At 48.3% G+C, this 17,493-nt stretch overlaps 2 protein-coding genes across 2 annotated transcripts; both read right to left on the reverse strand.

The window, feature by feature from the left end:
* Window positions 1-10,384: 10,384 nt before the first annotated feature.
* Window positions 10,385-15,887, reverse strand: LOC124646692 (putative cyclin-dependent kinase F-2). The gene is made up of 4 exons (XM_047186773.1): window positions 15,867-15,887; window positions 12,906-12,924; window positions 12,319-12,874; window positions 10,385-10,874 (listed from the first exon to the last, which is right to left on the reverse strand). Exons 1-4 carry the CDS (start codon window positions 15,885-15,887, stop codon window positions 10,385-10,387), a joined length of 1,086 nt encoding a protein of 361 aa, XP_047042729.1.
* On the reverse strand, window positions 15,884-17,008 carry LOC124646693 (putative cyclin-dependent kinase F-2). Its single transcript, XM_047186775.1, has one exon. The coding sequence runs from the start codon at window positions 17,006-17,008 to the stop codon at window positions 15,884-15,886; it is 1,125 nt and encodes a 374-aa protein (XP_047042731.1).
* Window positions 17,009-17,493: the final 485 nt, after the last annotated feature.

Genomic DNA, 17,493 nt, shown 5'->3' on the forward strand with positions numbered 1-17,493 from the left:
TACTACTTCATGGGATCGATGGGATTGAACTCCACTTAGGCCAAAAGCCTAATCTTGGGGGAGGTATACCGGCATCACTCATTCTTTGCATATTATGGTTGCTGGATACTTGTATATACTTGTTTAGTCTCTTTGAGTGGTTTTCTAATGAGAGGAAGATGATATTTGGGGAAGTGCTGCCTGAAAACAGATTCTGGGCTGTTGCCGTAAAAATTCGTGTGCCCAGCCAGAACGGTATTTTGAGTTGCAAATTTTTGTGCATGTTCCCCAGGTTGTTATCTAACTTTCATTAGTTGAACACTTTTCGAACCGAGCAACGTAAGATTTTTGTAAAAATCGATTTCTGTACTGCTGTCATGTTTTGGCAGATTTCTGCCATCTCGCTTTTCTGTGTTTCTTTTAGTTTGCTATTTCTTGTTTTTGCTTTGTTCCTTTCCAAAACACAAAAAGACCAAAAATATTTCTGTTGTTTCTCTTCATCATTGGTTTATCTTGGTTTCTTGCATTTGTTTCGCTTTATTTGCTATTGCTAGTTTGCTATAAGAAAACCCAAAAAGATTTTGCTTTGTTTGTTTGTTTCCTTTTGTTCTTGTTCTCAAATTCGAAAACACCAAAAATATTTGCTGTTCTTCTTTGGTTTGTAAAGTTCATCATGAGTTCAATGGTCTTCGGTGGCTGGAGCGTGGTTTTCATTTCATATTATCCAAGCTACACAAGTGAAAAGGCAATAATGACGATCTACGACAATCTGATTGTGGTGAGAGGCTGGTATGAACTCTATTTGTTTTCATTTTTGTACATATACTCATCCATGTGAGCATGCTTAGTTGGTTCATGTGAGGTATATGTCATTTAATAAAGTCTAGTAGTTCATGATCTCTCATGATTAGCTCCAATCTATTAATATGAGTAGCATGTCATGGATATTTGCTTGCATTGTTTTATTCATAAGTAAGTATGGCATTGTGGTATCCTCCTCTGAATAATTCATTTATATCGACTTGGCACATGCTCACGCATGCATATGACTGAACAAGAGTCAATTAAGCCTCAATGATTTACATTGCTTCGAGTTCTTGTATCACTTTTATGCCTCGGTTAATTTATTTTGCCGCAAGCATGATTATGACGATGCTATCGCTCTCTTGATTTGTCGCTCCCTAGTCTTTTTGCTAGCCTTCACTTGTACTGAGCGGGAACGCTGCTCGTGCATCCAAACACATGAAAACCAAGTTATTCCAGAGTGTCTACCATAAATACCTATGCATGGCATTTCAAACCATTCCAAGTAAATTCTCATGCGCTACCTTTAAAACCTTCAAAATGCTTCTTAATTTGTGTTAATGTTTCATAGCTCATGAGGAAGTATGTGGTGTTTAGCTTTCAACCTTGTCATTTACTTTTGACGGACTCTCATATGGAATAGTGGCACATCCGCTTATCCAATAATTTTGCAAAAAGAGCTGGCAATGGGATTCCCGAGTCCCGAATTAATTAACTTAAATAGACACTCCTCCATGGTTTGTGATTGTTGGACGGCACCCGAAGGATTCGGTTAGCCATGGCTTGTGTAAGCAAAGGTTGGGGGAGTGTCATCATCATAATAAAACTAAAATAAAAAGGCACTCCTTCATGGTATGAGATTGTTGGCAGGCACCCGAGGATTCGGTTAGCCATGGTTTGTGCAAGAAAGGTTGGAAGGAGTGCCACATAAAAATGCAAGTAATTCATGGGAGCCGCTCTTGAAAGTCCGGTTGGCGAGGTAGTTGGTGAACCCATTACCATTCGTTGACAACAACAAACACCTCTCAAAATAATTTTACTCCTACTTTACAAATGAAAAGCTCTAGCGCATGTTAATCCCTGCTTCCCTCCGCGAAGGGTCAATCTTTTACTTTTATGTTGTGTCTCCATTATTTCTTTGAGCACTTTCTTGAGAGCACAACTGTCATTCTTAGTATAATATGCTTGTCTCAAAATATGATTGATTGTGGTATAACTTTGATGCTTTTATCTTTGACAATCACTACTTCTAGTCTTTCTATGAACTTCAAAGGTGCCCGGGCATTTATGTTTTGCCAATCAAATACAGGCAAGCGAGATACCACTTTATCATACTCTCTTATGAACATTGCAATTCTGCTTATATACATGATTCATGATGCTTATCATTAATTGTTGGTACCTCTTCATGATTGACATAGCTGTTAGATGATCTTATTTGCATATACCTCATTATGAACTGCTTAAGTATTAGCCATAACATGAGAATATATACATCATATGAGCAAATGTGTTCGTGAAAGTTCTTTTATCGCTCAGTTGTTAACTGAATTGCTTGAGGACAAGCAATAAGCTAAGCTTGGGGGAGTTGATACGTCCAAAACGTATCTACTTTCCCGAACACTTTTGCTATTGTTTGGCCTCTAATTTGTGTATTTTGGATGCAACTAACACGGACTAACGCTCGTTTTCAGCAGAATTGCTCTGGTGTCTCGTTTTTGTGCAGAAATCCAACTTTCGGGAAAACCTCGGAATTTATGCAGAAGGCCCTATTTTCCCAGGAAACTAACGGAGCCAGAAGGGAAATTGAAGTGGAGGCCCGAGGGCCCCACACCATAGGGCGGCGCGGCCCAGGGGGGGCCCGCGCGGCCCTGTGGTGTGGCCCCTCGGCCGGCCTCCGACGCCCCCTTCGGACTACTTATTCGCCTCGACCTAAAAACGCACGGAGAGAAGTCGAAGTCGCCGTAAACCCTCCGAACGCCGCCACATCGCGAAACTCCGTCGCGGGAGCCGAAGTCTCCGTTCCGGCACTCCGCCGGGACGGGGAATTGGAGGAGATCATCACCGCCATCACCGCCAACGCCTCTCCATCAACCAGCAATGTTTCCCCCATCCATGTGTGAGTAATTCCCCCGCTGTAGGCCGAAGGGGATGGTAGGGATTGGATGAGATTGGTCATGTAATAGCATAAGATTGTTAGGGCATAGTGCCTAGTGTCCGTAGATGGTACTTTTATGATATTGTTGCAACTTGTTATGCTTAATGCTTGTCACTAGGGCCCGAGTGCCATGATCTCAGCATCTGAACATGTTATTGATTCATGAAGATATTCGTTGTTTATGATCTTACCCGCAAGTTGTATACACATGTCACCGTCCGGAACCAATGGCCCCGAAGTGACGAAATCGGGACAACCGGAGGGGATGGTAGTGATGTGAGGATCACATGTGTTCACGGAGTGTTAATGCTTTGCTCCGGTACTTTATTAAAAGGAGTACCTTAATATCCAAGTAGTTTCCCTTGAGGCCCGGCTGCCACCGGCTGGTAGGACAAAAGATGTTGTGCAAGTTTCTCATTGCGAGCACGTACGACTATAATTGGAACACATGCCTATTGATTGATTAGTACTTGGATACCGTTTTATTATTATCTCGCAAATGCCCTGCTATGATTGTTACATGAGTTTCTCTCATCCATGCAACGCCCGTCATCCGTCCCCGTGCCTACAGTATTTTAATCCTCGCTGTTTACTAAAATCACTACTCGCTGTCTTTGTTACTCTGCTGCTCGTTATTTCACTATCGCTACTGCTATAAAACTGTTACTATCGATAAACTCTTGCGAGCAAGTCTCGTTTCCAGTGCAACTGAATTGACAACTCCGCTGTTAAGGCTTTCAAGTATTCTTTGTCTCCCCTTGTGTCGAATCAATAAATTGGGTAATACTTCCCTCGAAGACTGTTGCGATCCCCTATACTTGTGGGTCATCAGTTGCTATGCATGTCCGTCTTGTCTGAAGTAAGAGAGATCTACCACCTTCATGGTTGGAGCATGCATATTGTTAGAGAAGAACATTGGGCCGCTAACTAAAGCCATGATTCATGGTGGAAGTTTCAGTTTTGGACACATATCCTCAATCTCATACGAGAATAATAATTGTTGCCACATGCTTATGCATTAAAGAGGAGTCCATTATCTGTTGTCCATGTTGTCCCGGTATGGATGTCTAAGTTGAGAATAATCAAAAGCGAGAAATCCAAAATGCGAGCTTTCTCCTTAGACCTTTGTACAGGCGGCATGGAGGTACCCCATTGTGACACTTGGTTAAAACATGTGCATTGCAAAGATCCGGTAGTCCAAGTTAATTAGGACAAGGTGCGGGCACTATTAGTATACTATGCATGAGGCTTGCAACTTGTAAGATATAACTTTCATAACTCATATGCTTTATTACTACCGTTGACAAAATTGTTTCATGTTTTCAAAATAAAAGCTCTAGCACAAATATAGCAATCGATGCTTTCCTCTTTGAAGGACCATTCTTTTACTTTTATGTTGAGTCAGTTCACCTATCTCTCTCCACCTCAAGAAGCAAACACTTGTGTGAACTGTGCATTGATTCCTACATACTTGCATATTGTACTTGTTATATTACTCTATGTTGACAATTATCCATGAGATATACATGTTACAAGTTGAAAGCAACTGCTGAAACTTAATCTTCCTTTGTGTTGTTTCAATGCCTTTACTTTGATTTATTGCTTTATGAGTTAACTCTTATGCAAGACTTATTAATACTTGTCTTGAAGTACTATTCATGAAAAGTCTTTGCTTTATGATTCACTTGTTTACTCATGTCATTACCATTGTTTTGATCGCTGCATTCACTACATATGTTTACAAATAGTATGATCAAGGTTATGATGGCATATCGCTTCAGAAATTATCTTTGTTATCGTTTTACTCGCTCGGGACGAGCAGAACTAAGCTTGGGGATGCTTGATACGTCTCCGACGTATCGATAATTTCTTATGTTCTATGCCATATTATTGATGATACCTACATGTTTTATGCACACTTTATGTCATATTCGTGCATTTTCCGGAACTAACCTATTAACAAGATGCCGAAGTGCCAGTTCTCGTTTTCTCGCTATTTTTGGTTTCAGAAATCCTAGTAACGAAATATTCTCGGAATTGGACGAAACGAAGACCCGTGGGCCTATTTTGCCACGAACCTTCCGGAAGACCGAAGAGCATACGAAGTGGGGCCACGAGGTGGCGACACCACAAGGCGGCGCGGCCAAGGAGGGGCCCGCGCCGCCCTATGGTGTGGGCCCCTCGTCGGGCCCCCGACTCGCCCTTCCGCCTACTTAAAGCCTCCGTCGCGAAGCCCCGGAGGCGAAAAACCACGATACGGAAAACCTTACTGAGACGCCGCCGCCGCCGATCCCATCTCGGGGGATTCTGGAGATCTCCTCCGGCACCCTGCCGGAGAGGGGATTCATCTCCCGGAGGACTCTACACCGCCATGGTCGCCTCCGGAGTGATGAGTGAGTAGTTCACCCCTGGACTATGGGTCCATAGCAGTAGCTAGATGGTTGTCTTCTCCTCATTGTGCTTCATTGTTGGATCTTGTGAGCTGCCTAACATGATCAAGATCATCTATCTGTAATACTCTATGTTGTGTTTGTCGGGATCCGATGGATAGAGAATACTATGTTATGTTAATTATCAAGTTATTACATATGTGTTGTTTATGATCTTGCATGCTCTCCGTTACTAGTAGAGGCTCGGCCAAGTTTTTGCTTTTAACTCCAAGAGGGAGTATTTATGCTCGATAGTGGGTTCATGCCTCGCATTGACACTCGGGACATGATGAGAAAGTTCTAAGGTTGTGTTGTGCTGTTGCCACTAGGGATAAAACATTGGCGCTATGTCCGAGGATGTAGTTGTTGATTACATTACGCACCATACTTAATGCAATTGTCTCGTTGCTTTGCAACTTAATACTGGAAGGGGCTCGGACGATAACCTCGAAGGTGGACTTTTTAGGCATAGATGCGGTTGGATGGCGGTCTATGTACTTTGTCGTAATGCCCAATTAAATCTCACTATACTTATCATGTCATGTATGTGCATTGTTATGCCCTCTCTATTTGTCAATTGCCCGACCGTAATTTGTTCACCCAACATGCTTTTATCTTATGGGAGAGACACCTCTAGTGAACTCGTGGACCCCGGTCCATTCTTTAATACTCGAAATACAAATCTGCTACAATACTTGTTCTTTACTCGTTTTCTTGCAAACAATCATCTTCCACACAATACGGTTAACTCTTTGTTACAGACAAGCTCGGTGAGATTGACAACCTCACTTGTTTCGTTGGGGCAAAGTACTTTGGTTGTGTTGTGCGGGTTCCACGTTGGCGCCGGAATCTCCGGTGTTGCGCCGCACTACATCCCGCCGCCATCAACCTTCAACGTGCTTCTTGACTCCTACTGGTTCGATTAAACCTTGGTTTCTTACTGAGGGAAACTTGCCGCTGTGCGCATCACACCTTCCTCTTGGGGTTCCCAACGGACGTGTCAACTACACGCATCAACGTTTAAAACGATAGGGCCTGTCTACCTTGTTGTAGTGTAGTGGAGGAATTTGTGCTTTGTTCGTAAAGATCAAGGACATGAAGCATCCTTGGGATCATGTGGACTTGATTTTCCACGGAGATTAATTAGTTTCCTATAAGGATTTGAACTTCGAGATATATCATTTTTTCTAGTCGCGTCCCCCAAAGCGTCCCCCAAAGCAATTTGGGGCGCGCCGGACCAAAAAACGGTTCCAGCCGCGTCCCCCAAACCCGAATTTTGTCCGACGCGCCCTGATACGGTGTCCGACGTCCCGAGCCCGTCCCCGCCCCACAGGGGACGCTCCGGGCACGCCGGACACAACGAAAAGCGAGGCAAAGCGACGCGGGCCCGACGCGTCAGCGGCTCAGTGAAAAATCATCTCCCACTCCCGCCAAATCCCGCCCCTCCCGCCATATCACGCCTATCCCGCCGCGCATTTCTGGCCTACCAACACATATCCTGCCGCCGATTCATTTCTCCTATCCCGCCGATTTGTTTCTCCCACCCGCCGTCCACCCATCGCCGCTACCCTCTCCCCATTCCATGGCGCCGCCGACAGCCCCCAAAAAGATGGCCAAGAAAGCGGCCAAGAAGCCGCCGGGCAATGCGGCGAAAGGGGCGAAAGCGCCGTTCGCGAAGCCGCGGAAGGCGCCGGCTCCGAAGAAGAAGACGGAAGGATGGACCGAACATCAATGGCAGCAAGATTGTCTGCGCCGAAGGATGGCGACGGCGGAGCGGAAAGGACGGAGGGCGGCGGAGCAGGAGAAGAAGGCTCTGGCGGCGCGCCAGCACCAGCACATAATGGCCGGGTGTCTCGCCGCCACCAACGCGAGCCCATGGAATGCGAACGTGTTGGTGTACGTTCCGGGAGTGTTCTCTCCATCGTCATCCATCTTCTACAACGACGGCCCCTCCGGCACTCCCGGGTGCGTGACGCCTAGCTTGTCGCCCCACTACCAGGATGCGCTGCCGCATGGCGGCTTCAACCCCAACAACCTCTACTCCCCGGCGTACGAGCAGCGCGAGCCAGACCCGGTCCGGACGGCGACCCTTTCACTGGCCGCAGGGGGCGCTCGAATTCGATGGCGCCGGTGCTGAGGGTGCTGAGGAAGAGGGCGGGGTGAGGACGAGGAGGACGATGAAGAGGAGGAGGTGGAGGATGAGGACGAGGACGACGACGAGGACGAAGAGGGCGGCGAGGAAGAGGACGAGGAGGGTGCCGGTGATGATGATCTCGTGGAGGTAGACGCGGACGGCGTGAGGACGAAGAAGAAGAAGAAGAAGAAGAAGAAGGCGTCGGGCACACGAGGCCCCAAGTGGACGGTTTTGGAGGATCTTTGTCTGTGCGAGTCGTGGGCAACGGTGAGCCATGACTCCATCATCGGCGCCAACCAAAAATACGGGAAGTATTGGGCGAGGATCAAGGCCGAGTTCGATGAGCGCAAGCTCATCAAGAGCGACTACAACAAAGTGACAATGAAGAGGATCCAAAAGGCAATGTCGATGCGATGAGCCATCATCCAGGCGTCGGTGAACTCCTTCCATGAATACCATCACGACTTAGTGACCAGAGCCGACAGCGGCGCCGACGTCTCCCAACTGGTACGACTCTTTCTTCCATAATCTGTAGCGCCTACATTGTGTTCGATGAAATGATTCCGCTTCCTTTGGTTAGTTTGATAGGGTCATGGAGGTTTACCGGAGGAAATCAGATGGGCATAAGTCGTTCACGCTGATGCATTGCTATAGCAAGCTCAAAAGGGAACGAGAAATCGCGGTTGACACGCCTGTCGCTGTCCAAGGGGAAGGACGCCATTGATATGGACGCGCCGCTGGCAACGTCGGCAGGGCGTCCTACTGGCAACAAGGCTGCCAAGGCCGCATTGGCCGACGCCGCGTCGTGTGAGAAGACGCAGGCGTCGATCACGAAATGCCTCGCCGACGTCTCCTCGACCTTTCTCCCCCGCGACAAAAAGGCCGACGAAAGGTGGGTGGATCTGCTCAAGAGGCAAGAGGAGAAGTTGGAGCTCAAGAAACGCAGGGATGACATATCCCTGCTGAGAGCGTCGACAGAGGGAATGTCTCCCCGGACGCGGGCAGCGCACAACTTCTTCAAAGGCCAGATCCTCGACGACATCGAAGCCAAAATGGCGGCGGCCGACGCGGCGGCCCAGGCAGCGGCAGCGGCAGCAACCGCGGAGCAAGAGCCGGCTGACGCGTCTTCTACTGCTACACCTGCGTCGGCCTATGCGTCGGCGACGGAGCAGACGGAGCATGCACAGCACCGGGCAGATCGCGACGAGGTCATCGTGATCGACGGGCCTGCATCGACTCAGGATACGTCGCCGTCGCCCAACCCCTTCTTCTAAATTGCCATGCACCACCGGCCTGTAATATGATCGCGCGCCCAGTACTTTGATCGCCGCTACTCTGATCGCGACGATTCGGCGGGAACGATCTCTTTTGAATGCAACAATTTGAATTTTTGATTGGGGCGACGTTTGGGGGACGCGGCTGGCGAGCGACGTCTCCCAAACGCGGCACGAACAAAGCACGTCCCCCAAACGCTCAATCCGGCTCTCTTTGGGGGACGCTTTGGGGGACGCGACTGGAGATGCTCTTAGTGCTATGTTAAGTTGTGTTCAGGTCATTAGGTGTAGAAATAATGTTGTCACTTACCATTAGCAGGCCACTCATATGATAGTACAACGTGCTTAATTATCTCCTGATTTTTCGGGGTACTGGTGTCTGTTGCTTTTAACCTTTTGGCTTTTGTTTTGAGACTTTGTTGAACCAGAAGATTGCAATAATCGGTTGTGTGCACCATGAGGTCCAAACGCCAGGAGAGTTGCTATTCTATCTATTACCTAAAAATAATAATTAATCATAGCTGAATATGGTCACGGAAAATCAATACTGCTGGGACTATAATCACAATGTCGTGAATACACTAAACATGTATAGCTATTCGGTTGTTACCATCTTGGATGGGTATTCATGCACTGTCACAAATTCTAATATCCAACTAGCAAATAGTCTGCATCCCTGTGGATGCAACAACCTCCTTCAGTTTCTTATATTGGGCTCTAGATTTGGCTTATTTTGTTACCGATCCACAACACATCTTATCTGCTGACAATGTGTTTGTACAGAAACTCTTTATTTTCAAGAGATACTTGGTTGGAATTTATGAGGGCTTCCCTAATTTTTTTAATTCCTTCCTTTTGACTACCGTAGTTATTCTATTTCTTAAATGGATCTATCACACTAGCATACACATGTTAGAAAAAACTACTCAACAGTATAATTAACCATTTCGAACTTTCAAATCCAAGTGGCCATTCTTATACTGGAGGCTTCGAATTTGTGTATCTTATAAGACTTGTTTCCTGCCACTAAGATTTGAACCAAATGAGTGGAACTGTACTCTAGTGGTAAGATAAAAGTTAACAAATTTATAAATATATGTATTTCTTTAGCAAAAATGATATATGCAACAATCAATCTATTTACCATTCATATGAAATTTGTGAACACATCTTTGATCTCTCTTCTTCGTAGACATTTTCTACAATCAACTTTTGAGAAATACCCTCGTGAAACAATAACTATCAAATAATATTTATGTATAGTCAGCCAATTTCTTGTCTCTCCCCTTCCATGCATGATTCAACAGACTCGGAAGTGATCTGAACTCTGAAGCCACATTATTCATATTTTGCGTCAACCTCTGGCTATGAGCCTATGACTACCCGATGGTAGGATGAACAAAATTAGGGAACTGGTAAATGCATGCATGAACCAATCAATCAATATCTGAATATCATAAGGTAAACTAGTACATATATTGATTGTATCACATGCGTACAGACGGTTTACATGTAGGGATCCAGATCCACTATCTATTCTCAAACTAAGAACCCTAGCTAGAAGCACGACAGTAAGAAAAGCAGCCTCCAACCCACGTCGTCACCGTCAGTCCTGGTGGAACCAAGGCTTCTCGAGCGCCTCCGCTGCGGTGAGCCGCTTCGCCGGGTTACTCTCTAGGAGCCCGATGAGCACCTCGAAGCCGGCGGACGACAGCCTCCATAAGGGGAACCGGCGCCGAAGAGGATCCCCGAGTAGCTTCGTCTTCAATCCTGCTGCTATCCTCGGAAGCTTCGACTTGTTTTGCCCGGGCACCTTCGACTTCCACTCTGGCGCTATCCCCGAGTACCCAGCCCAGTCCTTGATCTTCTTACTCTTAGGGTCGACGACGCAGAACACTTTGCTCATGATCTTTTCTTCCGAGTCGTCGGGGCCGAAGGTGGGCATGCCGGTGCCCGAAAGGAGGTCGGCCATTATGCATCCGAGCCCCCACGTGTCCACGCGCTCGTCGTACTCGCACGAGTGCAGGAGGAGCTCCGGCGCGCTGTACGCTGTCGCAATGGTCACCTCCGGCTGCTTCGGGCCACGCTCTTTCCTCCCACTACTAGGAAAAGGCCTATAGGTGGAGGCAAGTAGTGCCGGCGCACCACCTTGGACGTGCGCCGGTGGTACATGTTGCCGGCGCACCAAATAAGAGCCGCGCCGGTGATGGAGGCTTACTGCCGGCGCACAAGCAAAAAAGATGCGCCGGCGATAAATTTCAAAGAGGACCAGACCAGGCCGGAAAAATCGAGCCCCTTACTGCCGGCGCACCACCATGTTGTTGCGCCGGTGGTAAGTTTTCTTATTGCCGGCGCTGGAGTATAATGCTGCGCCGGCGGTAAGGACAGCCATAATTTTCCCTCTACACCCCCCCCCCGTGGACCGCCTTTTCAGTTTTGAAAAAAATAAAAGAAAATGATAAAAAATTCAAAAAATAAAATCCTTTGAACTGCCCATGTATTATGTAATCTAGCTTTCATCAAAATTGGAAAAAATGAATTTCGATATATTATGCAAAATGGCGTCATCTTTCGGTAAAACGGGATTTCTGGTTGCATACGACCTCCGATGAAAAACTTTTTTATATCAAAATCGATCTACTCGAAATTTCCTATTCGAATTCAACGGCCTACGGCCGTTTGGAGAAAAAATGGATTCGTCAAATTCAAAACAGAAACAGGACTTTTTCAGATTTAAGATTTGGGAGAAAAAAAGAAAAAAATACCCCCGGCGCACCACCCTACTTGGTGCGCCGGCGATAACCCACACTATATAGTCAAGTCGGCCCTCATCCCTCTTCTCCTTCCTCACTTCTTCCCCTTCTTCTCTTTCCCTCCTACTCTTCTCCTTGCAATACTCACGCCGACGGCCTCCGAAGACGACTACTACTCCGGTGACCTCCTCCTACTCCGGTGACCTCCACCTACTCCGGTGAACTCCTCCTCCTCCGGTAACCTCCTCCACCTCGGGACTCTACCTCCATCTCCGTCTTCTCCTTCTCCTCTTCCACCACCTTCACCTCCGGCCATCTTCTCCTCCTCCTCCTCCTCCTCTTCCTAAACCACCACCACCTCCGGCCTCCTCCTCCTCCTCCTCCTCCTCCTCCTCCTCCTCCTAAACTACCACCTCCGGCCTCATTCTCTTCCTCCTACACCGGTGCGGCAACGACGACACGGCAACGCACGGCCACTGTTTTTAAGGTCCCGAGCTAGATGAACCCGAGCTAGATGAACCCGAGCTAGATCCAGATCTAGATCTAGATCCAGATCTAGATCTAGATCTAGATCTAGATCTGGCTTTTTTTTTGAATTTCGAAAAAACATACCGCCGGCGCACCAGGCCTGGTTCGCCGGGGATAATTCATCTTACTGCTGGCGCACCTGCTGGTGCGCCGGCGGTAACTCATTACCACCGGCGCGTTCCCACCGGCGGGCTCGTGGTGCGCCGGCAATAGCCGTTTTTGGTGCGCCGGCAATAAGGCTTTTCCTAGTAGTGTCCGTGAGATCCCGAAGCCTCCGATCTTGTAGACGATGTCATCCTCCTTGAGCTCGCCGTCTTGGATCATCGCCCCTTTCTTGTTCTTGGGCCTCCTCTCCGTCCTATCCTCCGTGCCGTCGTCGAGGATGACGTTCTCGGGCCTGATGTCCAGGTGCATGATGCCCGTGCTGTGCACGGAGCTGACCCCCTCGAGGAGCTCCTTCATGATCCGGCACACCTCGGCCTCGGAGAACCGACGGTGACGATGGGCACGGCGCTGCATGTAGCCGCGTAGGTTGAGGCGGCCGGCGTACTCCATGATGAGGAAGGAGTCGTCCGAATTGACCTTGGGGACGACTTTATCCAGGAGCTTCATGACCGAGGGGATGCCGTCGCACGTCCTCAGACACCTGCACTCCCGCCAGACCTCTTGAAGGCCGGAGAAGATTAAGTCGTCGCCGCCGGTGGTCCCTGTCCCGCTGAGCCGCTTCACGGCGACGATCCGGTTCTCCTTGGTGTCCCACGCCTTGAACACCTCACCGTTCATGCCCGCGCCCAGCCTCGCCAGCGGCTCGTAGCGCGCCATGTAGGCAGGCCAGAGAGCATGATTCCGGTGGCCGCCGCCGCTCCTACTCGTGGAAGCAGCCATCGCACTCGCAGTAGGAGACGATTCGATTCGGGCTGGTTCAGTCGCCGTGGAAGGAATAAGCGCAACGAGTTGTGCACTTGAGCTAGTTTACTGCCCTTATGTAGGCACGTACACTGCACGCCTAGATACCTGGCCTGGACTCCAACTTCTGCTCCGACTCGGATCAAAACTGATCACATTCGTAACACCCAGAACTGTTCATGTACACACACGTCCGGATTGAAAACATGGACTGCACGCGTGCCTGGAGTCCAGCTCGTACTCCAACTCCGAGCCAAAAATGATGAGAACCCCCCCCCCCCCCCCAGAAACTATTTCATGGTTTTTTTTCTGACAGGATTCACAGCAATTATGCAAAGTTAATGTGAAAAAATGCAGAGTTTGCCTAAAACACAACTTTGTTTGAACTCAGTCTAGTAATGCCTTAAATACTTGTAATCACGAGTTCAGAACTCTTATACTAGGTCGTCAAACAGATTTTGAACAAATAGCATAGCACGAGCACCCGCTCTCCAACCCGCACACGCTCGACCGCGTGTGCACAGTTGATCACCAAGACCTGGATCATATTGAATGGAATCGTACTTCAAGTCGTACTGCAGCTGAAGCTAGGGTTAGTCGTTGCCTAGGTCGCCCGAGACCGATCAACACTGTGGCATTTTTCAGCATACCATCTTCTGAGCACATCTTTGGGGTCTGATTGGTTGCTCGCACCGAAAAATCTTCGTTTCCTGTTTTGGCCCACTAGATGTTGTATGAAGTGAAATGAAGCTTGAATCAGTATGTACACTACGTTTGGATCCCAACAAAAAAAATTGGTGCAGTTTTGGGCCATTGATCGGTAGGCAACAATCTCCGATATGTTGATTGACGAAGGAAGAACTGACTGTTTGATTTTGTGCTAACCAGCGATGTCGTTACCTTCCTCTTCAAATGGTGCTCTCACCACTAACTAGCTATTACGATCCAGAACATAGCAGAGTAAGCATACATGACAGATATGATCAAAAGCAAGGAAGACCAAACTACATATAAGCATTGTCACGGCAACATATAACACCTTGATCAAAAGCAAGGACGTTTCAGGGGCATAGAAGCCCGTCGAACTCCTTCATCAAAAGCCACGGTCATTGTCTTAAAACTAGCCGGACTCTCATCGCTGCCGGAGAGAAGACGCCGCGACTGTTGTGGGAGGAGGAGACCCGGGACGCCCCCGCAGAGGTGAAAGAGACTCGCGCTCCACAAGACCCCCCCCCCCCCCCTCCCCGGCAAAAGCGACCAACACCGAGAGCAACCTCACCCACACGAAACAAGGTCAAACACTCTCGACATTCTAGAACTCTTGGAGCCGTCGCCCCGGCTTCCGTCGCTCCGTCGTGCCCTTCGCGATCCACCGAGAACACCTTCCGGGGCCGCTGCCCCGAGAAACCACCGCTCACTCTCGAGCTGCGCACGACCTAGCTGTATGCAACCCAAGCTGCACAAAGAAACTACCTGCACACCATGGCCGCCACACCACATCCGAGGCCGCCGCCTCGACTGCAAACCGCCCTCTCTAGGACACGTCAGCCGAGTCGACAACCCCTCTGCACACATAGCTCGAGATTGTCACCCACGCCATGCAAGACACTGCACCACAACATAGAGCCATCACCGCATCGCTTCCCAAGGCCGCTGCCGCGGCGCACAAAATCCATAGGTAGTACTCCCAGAAAGAACTCCTGGGAGGACAAGCTGAATTTTTCTAGGGAACATCCACATTTTCGCAGATCATCTAAACAAACCACTATCTCTTAGACAACATAATAGACAGGGACAAGTATCTCTTAGGCAACATAGCAAACAAGGACATAGAAATCTTTAGACAGCCATACCACATCTTATTTGCTGAACATGTGTATGTATAGAAACTCTTATTTTCAAGAGATATTTGGTTGGAATTTATGAGGGCTTCCCTCATTTTTTAATTTCTTCCATTGGACTACCAGTAGTTATTATTTCATATATTTTCGATAAGGGGACTGTTTCATGACAAATGCGAGAGGGAGGATAAATAAATCTATCACACTAGCATACACATGTTAGAAAAAACTACTCAACAGTATAATTAATCATTTCCAACTTTCAAATCCAAGTGGTCATTCTTAGAAAAAACTACTCAACAGTATATTGGAGGCTTCGAATTTGTATATCTTATAAGACTTGTTTCCCCTAGCTACCGCCAAGATTTGAACCAATTGAGTGGAACTATACTCAAGTCATAAGATAAAAACTAATAATATAGAAACGTGTATTTATTTAATAAAAATTATGTATGCAATCAATTTATTACCATTCGTATGAAATTTGTGAACACATCTTTGATCTCTCTTCTTCATACACATTTTATACGATCAACATTTGCGAAATACCCTCATGAAACAATAACTTTATCAAACAATATTTATATATAGTCAGTTAATTTCTTGTCTCTCCCCTTCCATGATTCAATAGACTCGGAAGCGATCTGAAGCCACGTTATTCTAATTTTGCATCAACCTCTGGCTATGACTACCCGATGGTAGGATGAACAAAAGAGCCTACAAGTTGGCCTTGACTAGGTTTCTCAGTTGTGGAAACGCATGCCGAAGATGGAGGCGGTGTCTGACATCACATTGCAACCACAAAAACTAAGTACTGAGCAAAAGATCAGCTCAGAGACAAAGGTTTAGCCTGCGCATACTTAAATTGCTCATTTTCTTTCTTTATGAAAAAGAGGCAACCGGTGAATGCATGAACCAATCAATCAAATATTATATGGTAAACTCGTACACATGTTGACTGTATCTACAAGTGAAAGTCACGGAGTTTACAAGTAGGAATCCAGATCCACTAGACTATTCTCTAACAAAGAACCCTAGCTAGGAGCGGCGACAATCTAACAAAAGCAGCCGCGGACGTCATCGGCAGTCCTCCCGGAACCAAGGCTTCTCCAGCGCCTCCGCTGCGGTGAGCCGCTTCGCCGGGTTACTCTCTAGGAGCCCGCTGAGCACCTCGAAGCCAGCGGACGACAGCCTCCGTAAGGGGAACCGGCGCCGAAGAGGATCCCCGAGTATCTTCGTCTTCAACCCTGCCGCTATCCTTGGCAGCTTGGACTTGTTTTTTCCGGGCAGCTTCGACTTCCACTCTGCCGCTATCCCCGAGTACCCAGCCCAGTCCTTGATCTTCTTGCATTTAGGGTCGACGACGCGGAACACTTTGCTCATGATTTTTTCTTCCGAGTCGTCGGGGCCGAAGGTGGGCATGCCGGTGCCCGAGAGGAGGTCGGCCATTATGCATCCGAGCCCCCACATGTCGACGCGCTCGTCGTACTCGCACGAGTGCAGGAGGAGCTCCGGCGCGCTGTACGCTGTCGCAATTGTCACCTCCGGCTGCTTCGGGCCGCGCTCTTTCTTCCGGGAGATCCCGAAGCCTCCGATCTTGTAGACGATGGCGTCCTCCTTGAGCTCGCCGTCTTGGATCATCGCCCCCTTCTTGTTCTTGGGCCTCCTCTCCGTCCTGTCCTCCGTGCCGTCGTCAAGGATGACGTTCTCGGGCCTGATGTCCAGGTGCATGATGCCGGTGCCGTGCACGGAGTTGACCCCCTCCAGGAGCTCCTTCATGATCCGGCACACCTCGGCCTCGGAGAACCGACGACGGCGATGGGCACGGCGCTGCATGTAGCCGCGTAGGTTGATGCGGCCGGCGTACTCCATGACGAGGAAGGAGTCGTCGGAATTGACCTTGGGGACGACTTTGTCCAGGAGCTTCACGACGGAGGGGATGCCGTCGCACGTCCTCAGGCACCTGCACTCCCGCCAGACCTCTTGAAGACCGGAGAAGATTAAGTCGTCGCCGCCAGTGGTCCCGGTCCCGCTGAGCCGCTTCACGGCGACGACCCGGCTCTCCTTGGTGTCCCACGCCTTGAACACCTCGCCGTTCATGCCCGCGCCCAGCCTCGCCAGCGGCTCGTAGCGCGCCATGTAAGCAGGCCAGACAGCCTGATTCCGGTGGCCGCCGCCGCTCCCACTCGTGGAAGCAGCCATCGCAGTGGTAGCACGAGAGGATTCGATTTGCGGTGGTTCGTTCAATCGCCGCGGAAGAAACAATCGCAGCCAGTTGTTGAGCAACTACTCCTTACTAGATTTAGATGTGCGCCTTGGCGCACGACCCCGTGGAGGTCATGTCAATGTATATTTTGTATAACGACAACAAAAATCTGCTTATATGATATTACATTTCTTAAGTTTCACAAAGCAATGCCGCGGACCAAATGTACCAAAATAGGTGTTCAATCAAATGGACAAGTATATGGGCAAAACCATTCCGTTGTTCGGGTGTTGTGGCCGAAAAACAACATATAAATATACAAATAGATCCAAAAGACTAAAAAGTTCAGTAACAATGTGCAACCACAATATAGTAAAAGACATAAGATATACACCTTTTGTGCATAACCTGCTCTTTCCCTGCAGTAGATGATGAAAACAAAGTTAATCTTGCCCACTTGAACCAAATACCTATAACCCTA

Source organism: Lolium rigidum, chromosome 4, assembly GCF_022539505.1.
Source record: "Lolium rigidum isolate FL_2022 chromosome 4, APGP_CSIRO_Lrig_0.1, whole genome shotgun sequence".
Taxonomy (NCBI): Eukaryota; Viridiplantae; Streptophyta; class Magnoliopsida; order Poales; family Poaceae; genus Lolium; species Lolium rigidum.